Source organism: Mobula hypostoma, chromosome 2 (genome assembly GCF_963921235.1).
Source record: "Mobula hypostoma chromosome 2, sMobHyp1.1, whole genome shotgun sequence".
Taxonomy (NCBI): Eukaryota; Metazoa; Chordata; class Chondrichthyes; order Myliobatiformes; family Myliobatidae; genus Mobula; species Mobula hypostoma.
In genome coordinates, this window is record NC_086098.1 from 59,979,224 (window position 1) to 59,993,268 (window position 14,045).

At 41.5% G+C, this 14,045-nt stretch overlaps 1 protein-coding gene across 4 annotated transcripts in view; it reads right to left on the minus strand.

Annotated features, from left to right (window-relative positions):
• The window catches only part of greb1 (growth regulating estrogen receptor binding 1), a 304,535-nt gene that overhangs the window by 125,963 nt on the left and 164,527 nt on the right, over positions 1–14,045 (minus strand). For all 4 annotated transcript variants that reach the window (XM_063037530.1, XM_063037522.1, XM_063037506.1 and 1 more), the window contains exons 3-5: positions 12,434–12,593; positions 6,522–6,659; positions 849–1,025 (exon numbers count right to left, since the gene is read on the minus strand). In XM_063037530.1, the coding sequence (XP_062893600.1) occupies positions 849–1,025; positions 6,522–6,659; positions 12,434–12,593 (475 nt within the window). The remainder of the gene's footprint in view (positions 1–848; positions 1,026–6,521; positions 6,660–12,433; positions 12,594–14,045) is intronic.

Genomic DNA, 14,045 nt, shown 5'->3' on the forward strand with positions numbered 1-14,045 from the left:
AAGTCCATTTAGGAATTGGATGGCAGAGGGGAAGAAGCTGTTCCTGAATCGCTGAGTGTGTGCCTTCAGGCTTCTGTACCTCCTACCTGATGGTAACAGTGAGAAAAGGGCATGCCCTGGGTACTGGAGGCCTTTGATAATGGACGCTGCCTTTCTGAGACACCACTCCCTAAAGATGTCCTGGGCACTTTGTAGGCTAGTGCCCAAGATGGAGCTGACTAGATTTACAACCGTCTGCAAATTTTTTCGGTCCTGTGCAGTAGCCCCTCCATACCAGATAGTGATGTACTCTGTCAGAATGCTCTCCATGGTACAACTATAGAATTTTTTGAGTGTATTTGTTGACATGCCAAATTGCTTCAAGCTCCTAATAAAGTATAGTCGCTGTCTTACCTTCTTTAGGACTACATCAATATGTTGGGACCAGGTTAGATCCTCAGAGATCTTGACACCCAGGAAATTGAAGCTGCTCACTCTCTCCACTTCTGTTCCCTCTATGAACTATCCCTCTATAGCTAAATAATTGCTGCTTTATTCCTTTTGCATTTAGAAGGTTACTTGTGCTGTTGGTTTAAATCAAAAACAGCTATAATCATCATGGATCAACAAAATTATCTGTTTCAATTTTTTCCAAAATGCAGAGGTTGCATTTTTAGTTCTTCAATTGACATTTTTTTATTCCATGGAATTTCTGTTGCTGAATTACTAATATGAAAGTTGCATCAAAATTTAATGAATTGAACTAAGAATGAATTAGGATTGCATCTTGATTCCGACTCCACATGAATAATATGGTCCTGAGAACACAATGATAGACTGTCATGACTTTTTAAAAAAGCCGATCTTACCCAATAGAGCATTTCGACCATTGTCATCTGGTAAAAATCGCTTATCCACAGCACAGACTAACAGGTGCTCAGGAAGGTTTGGAGACTTTACACCAACTAGCAAGAATCCTGATGGCAGTTCAAACTGCTCGTTTGATATGGAAGCTAGTCGTATGTCCTTTCCTGCCTGACAGAAACCTAAAAAAAAAAGAGTAATAAGAATCAAACTGAAATAGACTCATTTTTTAAGACAAGAGTGAAACGACAGGTTCAGCTGAAAAGAGCATCAGACAAGTTCCTGAATTTTCACATTTATAAACTTACTTGGCTACTTGGTTTGAATATTTCTTGTGCAGGTCAAACACAAAATGGTCAATTTAGGAAATTTGTGTTTGCTTGAAAATTCAAGTTAATCTTTGAGCAATCCATGAATCCAAAACTAAAGACAGAAAAAATGGTACATACATCTTGACTAAAATGATGCCATATATTTGATCTCGTATCTGGTATCACATTGCCCGCAAAAAAAAAGAGATAACCTCAGAATCAGAACCAGGTTTATTATCACCAGCACGAGTTGTGAAATTTGTTAACTTAGCAGCAGGAGTTCAATGCAATACATGACAATATAGAAAGAAAAAAATAAATCAATCAATTACAATAAGCATATGTATATTGAATAAATTAAAGTAGTGCAAAAACAGAAGTAATTTATATTTTTTTTTAAAAAGTGTGGTAGTGTTCAAGGATTCAATGCCCATTTAGGAATCGGATGGCAGAGGGGAAGAAGCTGTTCCTGAATCACTGAGTGTGTGCCTTCAGGCTTCTGTACCTCCTGCCTGACGGTAACAATGAGAAGAGGGCATGCCCTGGGTAATAGGGGTCCTTAATAATGGACATCACTTTTAATGGATCTTTTTAATCCAAGATGGCTCTGTCATAGTGCTTTCCCTTTAACAATCTGAGGGTTCTTGTGTCAGTTTCATAAGACATAAATCAAAGTTGATGCTCTAAGGCAAATCTGACAGCATGCTGCATTTTTGGAAGCGATGATTATCCAAGGCCACAGTTGTTCTCCAGGTCGACGTAAAAGTTGCCAAGGCAATAGTTTACAGAACAGCAGCAAAGTTATCCCTAATGTCCTTGTTGATTGGTGGAAGAAGGTGGGAGGGTGAGCGATGATGCATAGAAGAAGCCATTGAGGGAGGGGTGGAGTTGAGGCAGGTAGGTGATAGATGTATGCAGGATAGTTTACATTGTGGAAGTGGAAAGTAAATGAAAGCAAGACAACAAATGTAAGACACTATTCTCCAATGAGGAGCAAGTGTAACATAATGGTAACTATTGGTTGGCTTAATCTCATGTGCCTCAAGTAGCTATCTCTAAGGCTGATTTGTAGACAGAGTCATATAAAGATATCATTGAGTCAGAATCACTCCTGGTACTGCCTGGCAATTCTGGACATTCAGATCATGAAGGCCTAAAATCACCTTACAGAACCAAAACCTGGTCAGCCACAGAGCAATTCAGTCGCTCTTTCCCAAGTGTGATAACGGATCCCAGAAAAATTACATTTTCCACTGCAGAAATGAAAACAGAAGTTGGGCCAGTTTATTAAATAACCCCACTCCTTACCAACAGATTTCTTGAAAAATATGGAACAGGAATTAGTTTGGGGGCATCTTAGTCAGGTTTCTAGCTTCCTGTGCTTTTCTAATTTCACTTGTCCACCAGTCTTCCTATTTCCAAATACCCACCAAGAATGCATGGTGATTTTGATAAGATGCAGAGAAAAGCAGTTTCCACAGTGTGTTAATTGGACACAGGTGATGACACTGGTTTAAATGGATGCCCAGTGTTGACTTGCTTGCTGACATAGTACGGGCAATAGACTGCAGAGACCAAAGAGCCAATCTTAATTCTTATCAAGTTATTTGGGCCCATTCACTGGCAATTAGAAGCTGCCAGCAACTTGCACTCTGAGTCCACACTTAATGTGTAAATGAACATAAACATGCAAAAGATGACTTCTGCCATACCAAGAGACAACATCAGCGCAAAATTGAGTCCCAAATCAGTCATCAGTGTTGACATGGATTACATGCTATAATGGGCTACAAAGAGAAGTCAGGCAGCATATCCCTTCCCGATGAACATAGCACATTCTATGCACATTATAAAAATGAAGGGGTTGGAATGTCACCACTTGCCCTAATAGCCTCCAATACATCCACAGTCACCATTGCAGATACAAGATCAGTCTTTTGGAGAGTGGACCCGTGGAAAGCTTCTTGCAACGTCCTTAATTCCCGTGCAGAGCAACTAGCAGGAATATGTGCAAACATTTTTAACCTCTCCCTGCTTCAATCTGATGTTCCCAACTGCTTTAAGATCACTATCATTTTGGTATCTATCTCCTTTACCATAGCATTGGAGAGGAATAGGAACAGGCAAGTTAGGGAAACATTTAATTCGAGTAAGGGGAAATATGAGGCTATCAAGCAGGAACTTGGAAGCATAAATTGGAAACAGATGTTCTCAGGAAAATGTACAGAAGAAACGTGGCAAATGTTCAGGGGATACTCGCGTGGGGTTCTGAGTAGGTATGTTCCAATGAGACATGGAAAGGATGGTAGGGTACAAGATCCATGGTGTACCAAGGCTGTTGTAAATCTAGTCAAGAAGAAAAGAAGAGCTTACGAGAGGTTCAAAAAATTAGATACAGTAATGATAGGAATCTAGAAGATAATAAGGCTAGCAGGAAGGAGCTTAAAAATAAAATTAGGAGAGCCAGAAGGGGCCATGAGAAGGCATTGGCAGACAGGATTAAGGAAAACCCCAAGGCATTCTACAAGTATGTGAAAAGCAACAGGATAAGACATCAGAGAATAGGACCAATCAAGTGTGACAGTGGAAAAGTGTGTATGGAACCAGAGGAAACAGCAGAGGTAATTAATGAATACTTTGCTTCAGTATTCACTATGGAAAAGGATCTTGGCGATTGTAGGGATGACTTGCAGTGGACTGAAAAGCTTGAGAATGTAGCTATTAAGGAAGAGGATGTGTTAGAGCTTTTGGAAAGCATCAAGTTGGATAAATCGCCAGGACAGGATGCCATGTACCCCAGGCTACTGTGGGAGGTGAGGGAGGAGATTGCTGAGTCTCTGGCAATGATCTTTGCATCATCAATGAGGATGGGAGAGGTCTGGAGGATTGGAGGGTTGTGGATGTTGTTCCCTTATTCAAGGAAGGGAGTAGGGATAGCCCAGGAAATTATAGGCCAGTGAGTCTTACTTCAGTGGTTGGTAAGTTGATGGAGAAAATCCTGAGAGGCAGGATTTATGTACATTTGGAGAGGTATAATATGATTAGGAATAGTCAGCATGGCTTTGTCAAAGGCAAGTTGTGCCTTACGAGCCTGATTGAATTTTTTGAGGATGTGACTAAACACATTGATGAAGGTAGAGCCGTAGGTGTAGTGTACATGGATTTTAGCAAGGCATTTGATAAGGTACCCCATGCAAGGCTTATTGAGAAAGTAAGGAGGCATGGGATCCAAGGGGACATTGCTTTGTGGATCCAGAACTGGCTTGCCCACAGAAGGGAAAGAGTGATTGTAGAAGGGTCATATCCTGCATGGAGGTCAGTGACCAGTAGTGTGCCTCAGGGATCTGTTCTGGGACCCCTACTTTTTGTGATTTTTCTAAATGACCTGGATAAAGAAGTGGAGGGATGGGTTAGTAAATTTGCTGATGACACAAAGGTTGGGGGTGTTGTGGATAGTGTGGAGGACTGTCAGAGGTTACAACAGGATACAGATATGATGCAAAACTGGGCTGAGAAGTGGCAGATGGAGTTCAACCCAGATAAGTGTGAGGTGGTTCATTCTGGTAGGGGTCAAATAAGATGGCAGAATATAGCATTAATGGTAAGACTCTTGGCAGTGTGGAGGATCAGAGGGATCTTGGGGTCCAAATCCATAGGACACTTAAAGGTGCTACGCAGGTTGACTCTGTGGTTAAGGAGGTATACGGTGCATTGGGCTTCATCAATCGTGGGATTGAGTTTAAGAGCCAAGAGGTAATGTTGCAGCTATACAGGACTCTGGTCAGACCCACTTGGAGTACTGCGCTTAGTTCTGGTTGCCTCACTACAGGAAGGACGTGGAAACCATAGAAAGGGTGCAAGGGTGTTGCCTGAATTGGGGAGCAGGCCTTATGAGGATAGGTTGAGTGATCTCAGTCTTTTCTCCTTGGAGCGACGGAGGATGAGAGGTGACTTGATAGAGGTGTACAAGACAATGAGAGGCATTGATTGTGTGGATAGTCAGAGGCTTTTCCCCAGGGTTGAAATGGCTAGCACGAGAGGGCATAGTTTTAAGGTGCTTAAAAGTAGGTACAGAGGAGATGTCAGGGTTAAGTTTTTTTTTACACAGAGAGTGGTGAGTGCGTGGAATAGGTTGCTGGCGGCGGCAGTGGGGGTGGAAACGATAGAGTCTTTTAAGAGACTCCTGGATGTCTACATGGAGCTTAGAAAAATAGAGGGCCATGGGTAAAGCCTTGGTAGTTCTAAGGTAGGGACATGTTTGGCACAGCTTTGTGGGCCGAAGGGCCTGTATTGTGCTGTAGCTTTTCTATGTTTCTAAAAACAAGCAAATGTGCCTGAATGATTATCACTCAGTGGCAGCCAGCATGAAGTACTTTGAAAAGCTAACCATGACATGCATTAACTCCAGCTTTCCAGAACCCCTTAAACCTCTGAAATTTGCCCTGAGTATACCCAGAACAGGTATACAAGAAACACCATCTCTGGAGCATCCGGAGAGCAAAGACACTAATGTTGTTTATTTCCCACAGCTCCTGCTTCAGTACTGTAATTCCAAGCAAAATAATATCCAAACCCCCTGAAGCTGGGAGTCAGTACCTTCCTTTGCAATGGATCTTTGACTTCCTGACCAACTGACTGGCCAAGCACCAACATCTCCATGTCAAATATTCTCAATAACGATATATCACATGGCTGTGTCCTTAGCCCCTACTCTACTCCCTATACACTCCCCACTGGCTGCGTGGCCAGATTCTGCTCCCACTCCAGGTTGCAAGTGACACCGGAGTTGTGGGTTGCATCTCAAATCCTGATGATTCGGATTACAGGAAGCAGGTGAGAGCCTAATGACACAGTGTCATGATAACAACTTTTCTCTCAATGCCGGCAAAAGAGCTGCTCATTTCCTTCAGGAAAGGGGCGATGCACATGATCTTGTTTACATCAGTGATGCTGAGTTTGAGAGGGCTGAAGGCTTCGAGTCCCTGGAGGGAACATCAACAAAAGCCTGCCCTTGTCCAACCACATCGACACCACTGCCAAAAAAGCTCACCAGCACTTCCCGTTCCTCAAGAGGGGAAAGAAACTTGGAACATCCTCTTTGACCCTCGCCAAGTTTTAAAGCATGCAGCACAGAAAGCATCCTATCTGGATGCAGCACAGCTTGGTGTGACAACTGCAGAGTTGTGGACACAGCTCAGCATAACACAGAAACCAGCTCCCCTCCATGGACTTTAATTCCCACCTCAGGAAGTGATGGAGCACAGTTTATTTATATACTAATATTTTAAGTTTAAAGCTGGTCATTCATAAAAATATTAATTTTGATTGAAAATTAACATTCTTTGTATGAAAGGTTTATCACCTTACCATCAGTGGTACAACACCCTTCTGGGGGAGCATTCATTTGATAACGAATGAGGGGGCTGCTAGACTCAGAGCCATCATCGTCCCCCTCCTCTTCCTCCTCTTCCTCCTCCTCTTCCTCGTTGCCTGGTCTTTTGCAAGCTGTATTATTTGGAAGGCCAACAGTATATTGATTCACGAACTTTTGAAACTAGTACAACACACAGAATGCAAATATCCATTTCATACAGAGATTTGAGTTCTTTAAAAATAGACCACTGAAAATAGGGTTAATGTTCAGATTGCTTGTGCATTTGAAGGTACAAGAAATTTACTATCGAACATCAAAGGACAGGCAAATTCTCCTGTGCACACCAGACATGCAGACCTTGATCTCTGCCTGAGAAAGACCATATGCACCTGCACTAATGAGACAAGGAGGAATACTCCTGGGCTCTGTCTTCTTCAGAGGTGAATCAGAAATACTGAATACAATTCCAGGAGCAAAGTGACCAGGCAGTAGAGCTGAAGTCCCACAGACTCTTACTCAAACCTGACTTCTAGAGCTGTCTGCTTCGGGTTTGCAGGTTCTCCCTGTGACGGACCATACGCCCATAAGACTTAGAAGCAGAATTTGGCCAACTGGCCTATTGAGTCTCCTCTGTCATTCCATCATGGCTGATTTATTATAACTCTCAATCCTACTCTCCTGTAACATTTGACATCCTGATTAATCAAGAACCTATCAACCTCCACCTTAAATATACCTAATGACTTGGTCTTCACAGCCATCCGTGGCAATGAATTCCACAGATTCACCATCCTCTGTCTTAAGAAAAATTTCCTCATCTCTGTTCTAAATGAATGTCCCTCTAATCTGAGGCTATGCCCTCTGGTCATAGATTCCCCCACTATAGGAAACATCCACTCGTATCTAATATGAGATCCTGTCTCATTTTTCTAGACTCCAGTTAGTACAAGTCCAGAGCTATCAAATGTTCCTCATATGTTAACCCTTTCATTCCTGAGATCATTTTTGTGAACCTCCTCTGGACCATCTCTAATGCCAGCACATCCTTTCTTAGATAAATGGCCTAAAACTGCCCACAGTACTCCAAGGGTGGTCTGACCAGGTCCTTATAAAGCCTCAGAATTCACTGTTACTTTTGTATTCTAGTCCTCTCAAAATTATTGGCAAAATTGGATTTGCCTGACTCAGCCTGCAAGTTAACTTGAGGGAATCCAACACGAGGACTTCCAAGTCTCTTTGCAGCTCTGATTTTTGAAATTTCTCTCTATTATGAAGATAGTCCATGCCTTTATTCCTTTTTTCCAAAGAGCATGACAATGCACTTCCCTACACTGCCACTTCTTTGCCCATTCTCCAAACCTTCTGCAGACACCCAGAAAGACAGTATGGGTTTTGTCTGTGTGTTCCAATTTCCTCCCACACCTGAAAAATACGTGGATTGGTAGGTTAATTCGCACTGCAATTTACCTCCAGACAGCAAGCGAGTCGTAGAATCTGGAGGGAATGGCTGAAAATGTGGGAATACTAAAATGGCATTAAAGTTGGGTAAGTGTAAATGGGTAGCAGATGATCAGCTCAGATTCAGTGGGCTAAAGGGCTATTTCCATGCAGTGTTTCTTATGACTGAATGACCTGGCTCTGGAATCAACAGAGGCAAGCCAAAATTCTGAAAGTGGCCAAACGTTTTAAATTGTAGTTTGCCCCTTGTGAATTCACACTTCCATTGGTCAGAACATCCCAACAACTGAGATCAGAGAAGCAGCAAATCAGCGGCACAAGTGACTCTGCAGGTGCTGGAAATCACATCAGTATATCCGTCCATGACCTCTTCTACCACCACAATGGGGCCAAACTGAGGTTGAAGGAACACCACCTCATATTCTGTCTGGGTATTCCCCAACCTGAAGGCGTGAACATTAATTTCTCTGACTTTGCGTAATCACTCCCTTCTGTTTCCCCCTCCCCTTTCCCCTCTTTTTCCATTCCCTATTTTGGTTACTCTCTCAGTTTCTCTTCCTCTCCCCCACCCTCATGAGCTGCCCATTACCTCCTGCCAGTTCTCACATCCTTTTCAACATAGAAGTTTACACATGGGCTATTCTCCTCTTCTACCAGATTCCTTCTTCAACCCTTCCATCTATTACCTCCCAGCTTCTTATCCCCCCTCCCACACCCACCCACCTTCCCCCTCATCTGGTCTCACCTATCACCTGCTAGCTTGTACCTCTTTTGCCTTTCCCCCACCCTCTTATTTTGGCTTCTGCCTCCTGCATTTCAAATCGTGATGAAGGATCTCGGCCCAAAACGCCAACTATTTATTTCCCTCCGCAGTTGCTAGCTGGCCCGCTGAGATCCTCCAGCAGCTTGTGTGTGTCGCTTAGCAGAACATGGCAGCCTCAAGCTACCTCTTGACCATTCAAATGGTTGAAGAAAAAATTGTGAAGACAGTCAAAGGGATGACATGCTCAGCTGCAGTAATCCAGGTTAACAGATAGCATTATCATCTTTGTCAATTTATTAACAGGATATATGATTCAACGTTCTGCTTTCAGATCACCAACACTTCAATGCAATGTACCCAAATCAACATTGATTAACAAGAAATGCTAAATGAAATTAAACTGTTTTTTTTTTAAATTGCAGGTGCAGAAATTTGGAAAGTGAAACACGGCATTGTAGGGCAGCATTCTGTAGACAAAGAAACAGTTGACCTATCACTTGAACCACCTGCTCTAGGACTGTTCCAAACCAGCAGTGCATTCCGGAAACTTAGAATAGATTTTCCTGAGTTGTTAACAAAAGTGAAGTAAAGCTTCAATGCAGTGACCTCCTGAGAAACTCAAATATGCCTTCTACACATTATCTTTTTTATCTAGCATTTATAAACAAGTAAAATAGCACAGCAGCTTTGAAATTTAATTAAGTTGATAGCTTCAATTGTGACAAGTTAATGTGAATAGTTTAAATCCGGCTTTGCATTAACACTATTGCTTCCTTTACCTGGTGGAACTTTCCAAGAAAGCTTCATAAAACAATAGAACCACAGACATATTTAAAATAGAAGGAGCTTATTTGGCTCTTTATGTCCATGCTGGGCAAGGAAGATTTTCAGCATCATCGCATCTTCCAGCACTTGTCAGTAGTCCTACAGTCCCAGGCTCTTCCAGTGTACAGTGGCATACAAAAGTTTGAGCACCCCTGGTCAAAATTTCTGTTACTGTGAATAGCTAAGCAAGTAAAAGATGAACTGATTTCCAAAAGGCATAAAGTTAAAGATGACACATTTCTTTAATATCTTAAGCAAGATTACTTTTTTATTTCCATCTTTTACAGTTTCAAAATAACAAAAAAGGAAAAGTGCCTAAAGCAAAAGTTTGGGCACCCTGCGTGGCAGTACTTAGTAACACCCCCTTTGGAAAGTATCACAGCTTGTAAACGCATCTTGTAGCCAGCTAAGAGTCTTTCAATTCTTGTTTGGGGGGATTTTCGCCCATTCTTTCTTGCAAAAGGCTTCTAGTTACGTAAGATTCTTGGGCCATCTTGCATGCACTGTTCTTTTGAGGTCTATCCACAGATTTTCGATGTTGTTTAGGTCGGGGGACTGTGAGGGCCATGGCAAAACCTTCAGCTTGTGCCTCTTGAGGTAGTCCATTGTGGATTTTGAGGTGTGTTTAGGATCATTATCCTGTTGTAGAAGCCATCCCCTTTTCATCTTCGACTTTTTTACAGACGGTGTGATGTTTGCTTCCAGAATTTGCTGGTATTTAATTGAATTCATTCTTCCCTCTACCAGTAAATGTTCCCCGTGCCACTGGCTGCAACACAAGCCCAAAGCATGATCGATCCACAGTTGGAGAGGGGTTCTTCTCATGAAATTCTGCATCCTTTTTTTTTCCAAACATACCTTTGCTCATTGCGGCCATAAAGTTCTATTTTAACTTCATCAGTCCACAGGACTTGTTTCCAAAATGCATCAGGCTTGTTTAGATGTTCCTTTAAACATTTTGAATAGAACTTTTACTCGCTTAGCTATTCACAGTAACATTAATTTTGATCAGGGATGCCCAAACTTTTGCATGCCACTGTATATCGAAGCACTTTTTTAATGCCAAGTTTTTCTGACTTCAATAACCTTTCAAGCACTGAGTGCCAGGATCCAACAAATCTCAGTAAAAATAACTTCCTTCACTTTTCCTCAAATCCCTTTAATTTTGAACCCTCTGATCAGAGAAATACATTCCTCTTGCTAACTCTGTCTAGACCCCCTATAATTTTATAATGCTTATTTAAGTTTCCTTCCCACCTCTTTGGTTCCAAAGAAAACCACTCCCAGCTTAACACTCTCCCCTCATAACTACAATTCTCTACTCCCAGCCACTTGTCGCACGGTACAATCACGTCTTTCCTGTAAGCTGGAGACGACACTGTCCACAGTATACAAGCTGGGATCCAACATGGTTCATCACAGTCTCCCTTATTTTATATTCCAGGATTTTAATAATAATAAATGGCAGGATTTTACGTGGCATGGAGGAGAAATGTGAACTTGGAATGTAAAACACAGATCCCTATATACACAGTAAAAGATCAGTAAATCATTGTCTAGTCCCGCTGATGTCCAAGATCTTTATTCCACTCAATATCCTGCCATGTATTGTATATGCCCTTATCTTTTTGCACTTTGCCGATGTACTAATTCACACTTTTCTGAATTAAGTTCCACTAGTCAGTTTTTTCTTACAGCCTAAAGCTTTTCTCCTATCAGTCTGCAATGTCATCTACTTCAATATCAACTGCAAGTTCTTCTAAATCATTTCTACACGTGACGAATTAGTTTATCATTGTTGTAGGTAGGGTGCTAGAGGCCACCCGAAAGTGTTACTCAGGCCATATCAGCCTCCTGTCAGTGAGCTGTGATATCCATTGGGGACAAAAAGGTAGATTACCAATTCTACATTGGAACCAGTTACATCCCAAGAGAGGTCCTCAGGAAGGAGAAGAGGGCACACAGAAAGGCAGTGAATGGTAAATGTGAGGAGTGGTCTGTTCTAAGACTGCTGGTGAGCCTTTCTGGCTGAACTGTTCCTTATGGACTGCTGCTCAGGCTTCTTGCAGGCAGAGTTAACATCTGCACAGCTGGCTAACCACAGGTCCTATTCAGGGCACAAAAATTTTACAGACAGTTTCAAACAGAAGCTGTGTTACTTTTGCATGTGTAAAAGTCTGAACAGTGCTTACAGGACAGATCCTGGATACAATGAGCAGAGAAGATAGGTATAAAGATAGGGTACGTTTTTTTACGCAGAGAGTGGCGAGTGTGTGGAATGGGCTGCTGGCGACGGTGGTGTAGGTGGATACGATAGGGTCTTTTAAGAAACTCCTGGACAGGTATATGGAGCTCAGAAAAATAAGAGTGCTATGGGTAACCCTAGGTAATTTCTCAGGTAAGGACATGTTCGGCACAGCTTTGTGGGTCAAAGGGCCTGTATTGTGCTGTAGGTTTTTTATGTTTCTATGTTTCTCTATAAATTCCTACCTCCTACACTGGGCGCTTATAAAACAGGCAAATTTCTCAGCTTTCAAGCCTAAGGAGATGCAATCTTACAGTCATTGATACAGACAGTCCAAATTTGAAAAGATTTTTTCATAGACTTTTTCCGACAGTCAGCTGTCCAGAAGTAATGATGAATTGTGTATGACTGCAATGAAATGAACTCCCAAGAAAATTGAGTCATCAATAAAAGCACTGCTCGGTTAAAAAGTCTTAACAATGTAGAGAGATGAAATGCTGATATGAGCTTGGCTTCTTTTCCTATAAAATAGAAACCTTAGATATGAAACACATTAAATACAAGCATGAAAACAGCACAAAGTTAAGCTTTAAAAAATGCATCTTTATTCTTACCTTCAAAATTGGAGATTAACTGGTTTTCAGCCTCAAGATATAATTGGGAAAACACAGGTCTGGGGACCAAGCTGTTTGAACGAAGAGAGGCCTCAATAGAATTGTGCAGAACCTCTTCGAAACGGGTTGTCTTCAGTTGCCCAGCATATGAATTTCCCATCTTTATAAAATAAAAAACACAAGTGCCTCAAATTTCAGAATGGACTGACTGTATAAAGATCTGAACACAGAATTAGAAACTAGATTGAGCTGTTTGAAGATGAATTGCGTTTATCCTCTGAATTGTTTTCAACATGTTTAGTCAAGTGGAGCAGCACAGCAAAAGCACCCTGCTGATAAATTTCAGGAAATCGTATTCTTTAACTGTAGGGCCATGTGAGACACCCTTTTGTGGAAGTTATTGACATCTAATGTTATATGTTAATGAGGCATGCATTAGTAAGTACGTGCAGTTAAAAAAGCAATAAACTCATCTACAAGATTGTCCAATTCTCCTGCATAAAAGGCAGCAAGAACCATTAAAATACTGTATAAACACCTAATGATAAGGTACTTTGTTACATGAATTAGTCAAACTGAGTTCACAAGTTTTACATTTCCTGTTTCTAAGACTTGTCATTTAGTTCCAGATAACCAAAAGGTGGCAATATGGAAACGTCAGGAAGAAATGGTTGCAGCACGATGGAACAAACTGGCCTGTAGCTGCAATATAATAAAAGCAATGAATTCAACAGAGTTTTGGTGTGTCACACTGTTAAATAATATGAAATTTATACAGAGGCTTTGACTAATAACAACATCTTTCTCCATGTCATAAAAAGAGCTAAAAACAAAACAAAACCTTTAACTAATGATGCAATTCAATATTTGCAGATGATGAAAAGTCCTTACTTTTTCCTTGGGGATTGCTTTTCTATTGCCTTGTCATAAATGTATTTTCATCAGGATTATAACGCTCTCCTCATAGGAATGGATTTTAAAAGACAGCACATTATTTTTGACCGTTACCTTAGAGCTGCGCAGGTGCGCAGCTGTGCAGTAACTGAAATGCTCTCGCGCATGTAGTCTTTGATGATGCACAGCTAGAATTTTCATTTATATAATGTTTTATTGAAGTGTTGCGCAGTTTTTAGACCATACAAAAACTTCCTGCTCAGAGCAATGGTTGGTACAGTTGTAAAGAAACATTAGAGGGAGCGTTGGTTCATACCGACATATATTATCCCACACCACCACCCCCACAGCCACTCCATTAAGAGTTCAAGCTCAACAAGAAGCAACCCTGAATACTTCTCACAATCTTAAACATACTATTCAAGATTCAAGATCAAATATTATTTAATGTCATTTCCAGCCCGCTAGGGGATCAGCTATTCTGGATTGGGTGTTGTGTAATTAACTGGATTTGATTAGGGAGCTTAAGGTAAAAGAGACAGTGATCTTAGTATGATAGAATTCACCCTGCGATTTGAGAGGGAGAAGCTAAGTTCGAGTAAAGGGAATTACAGAGACATGAGAGAGGGGCTGACCAAAGTTAATTGGAAAGGGACACTAGCAGGAATAATGGCAGAGCAGCAACAGCTGGAGTTTCCGGGAGCAAAGCAGAAGGTGC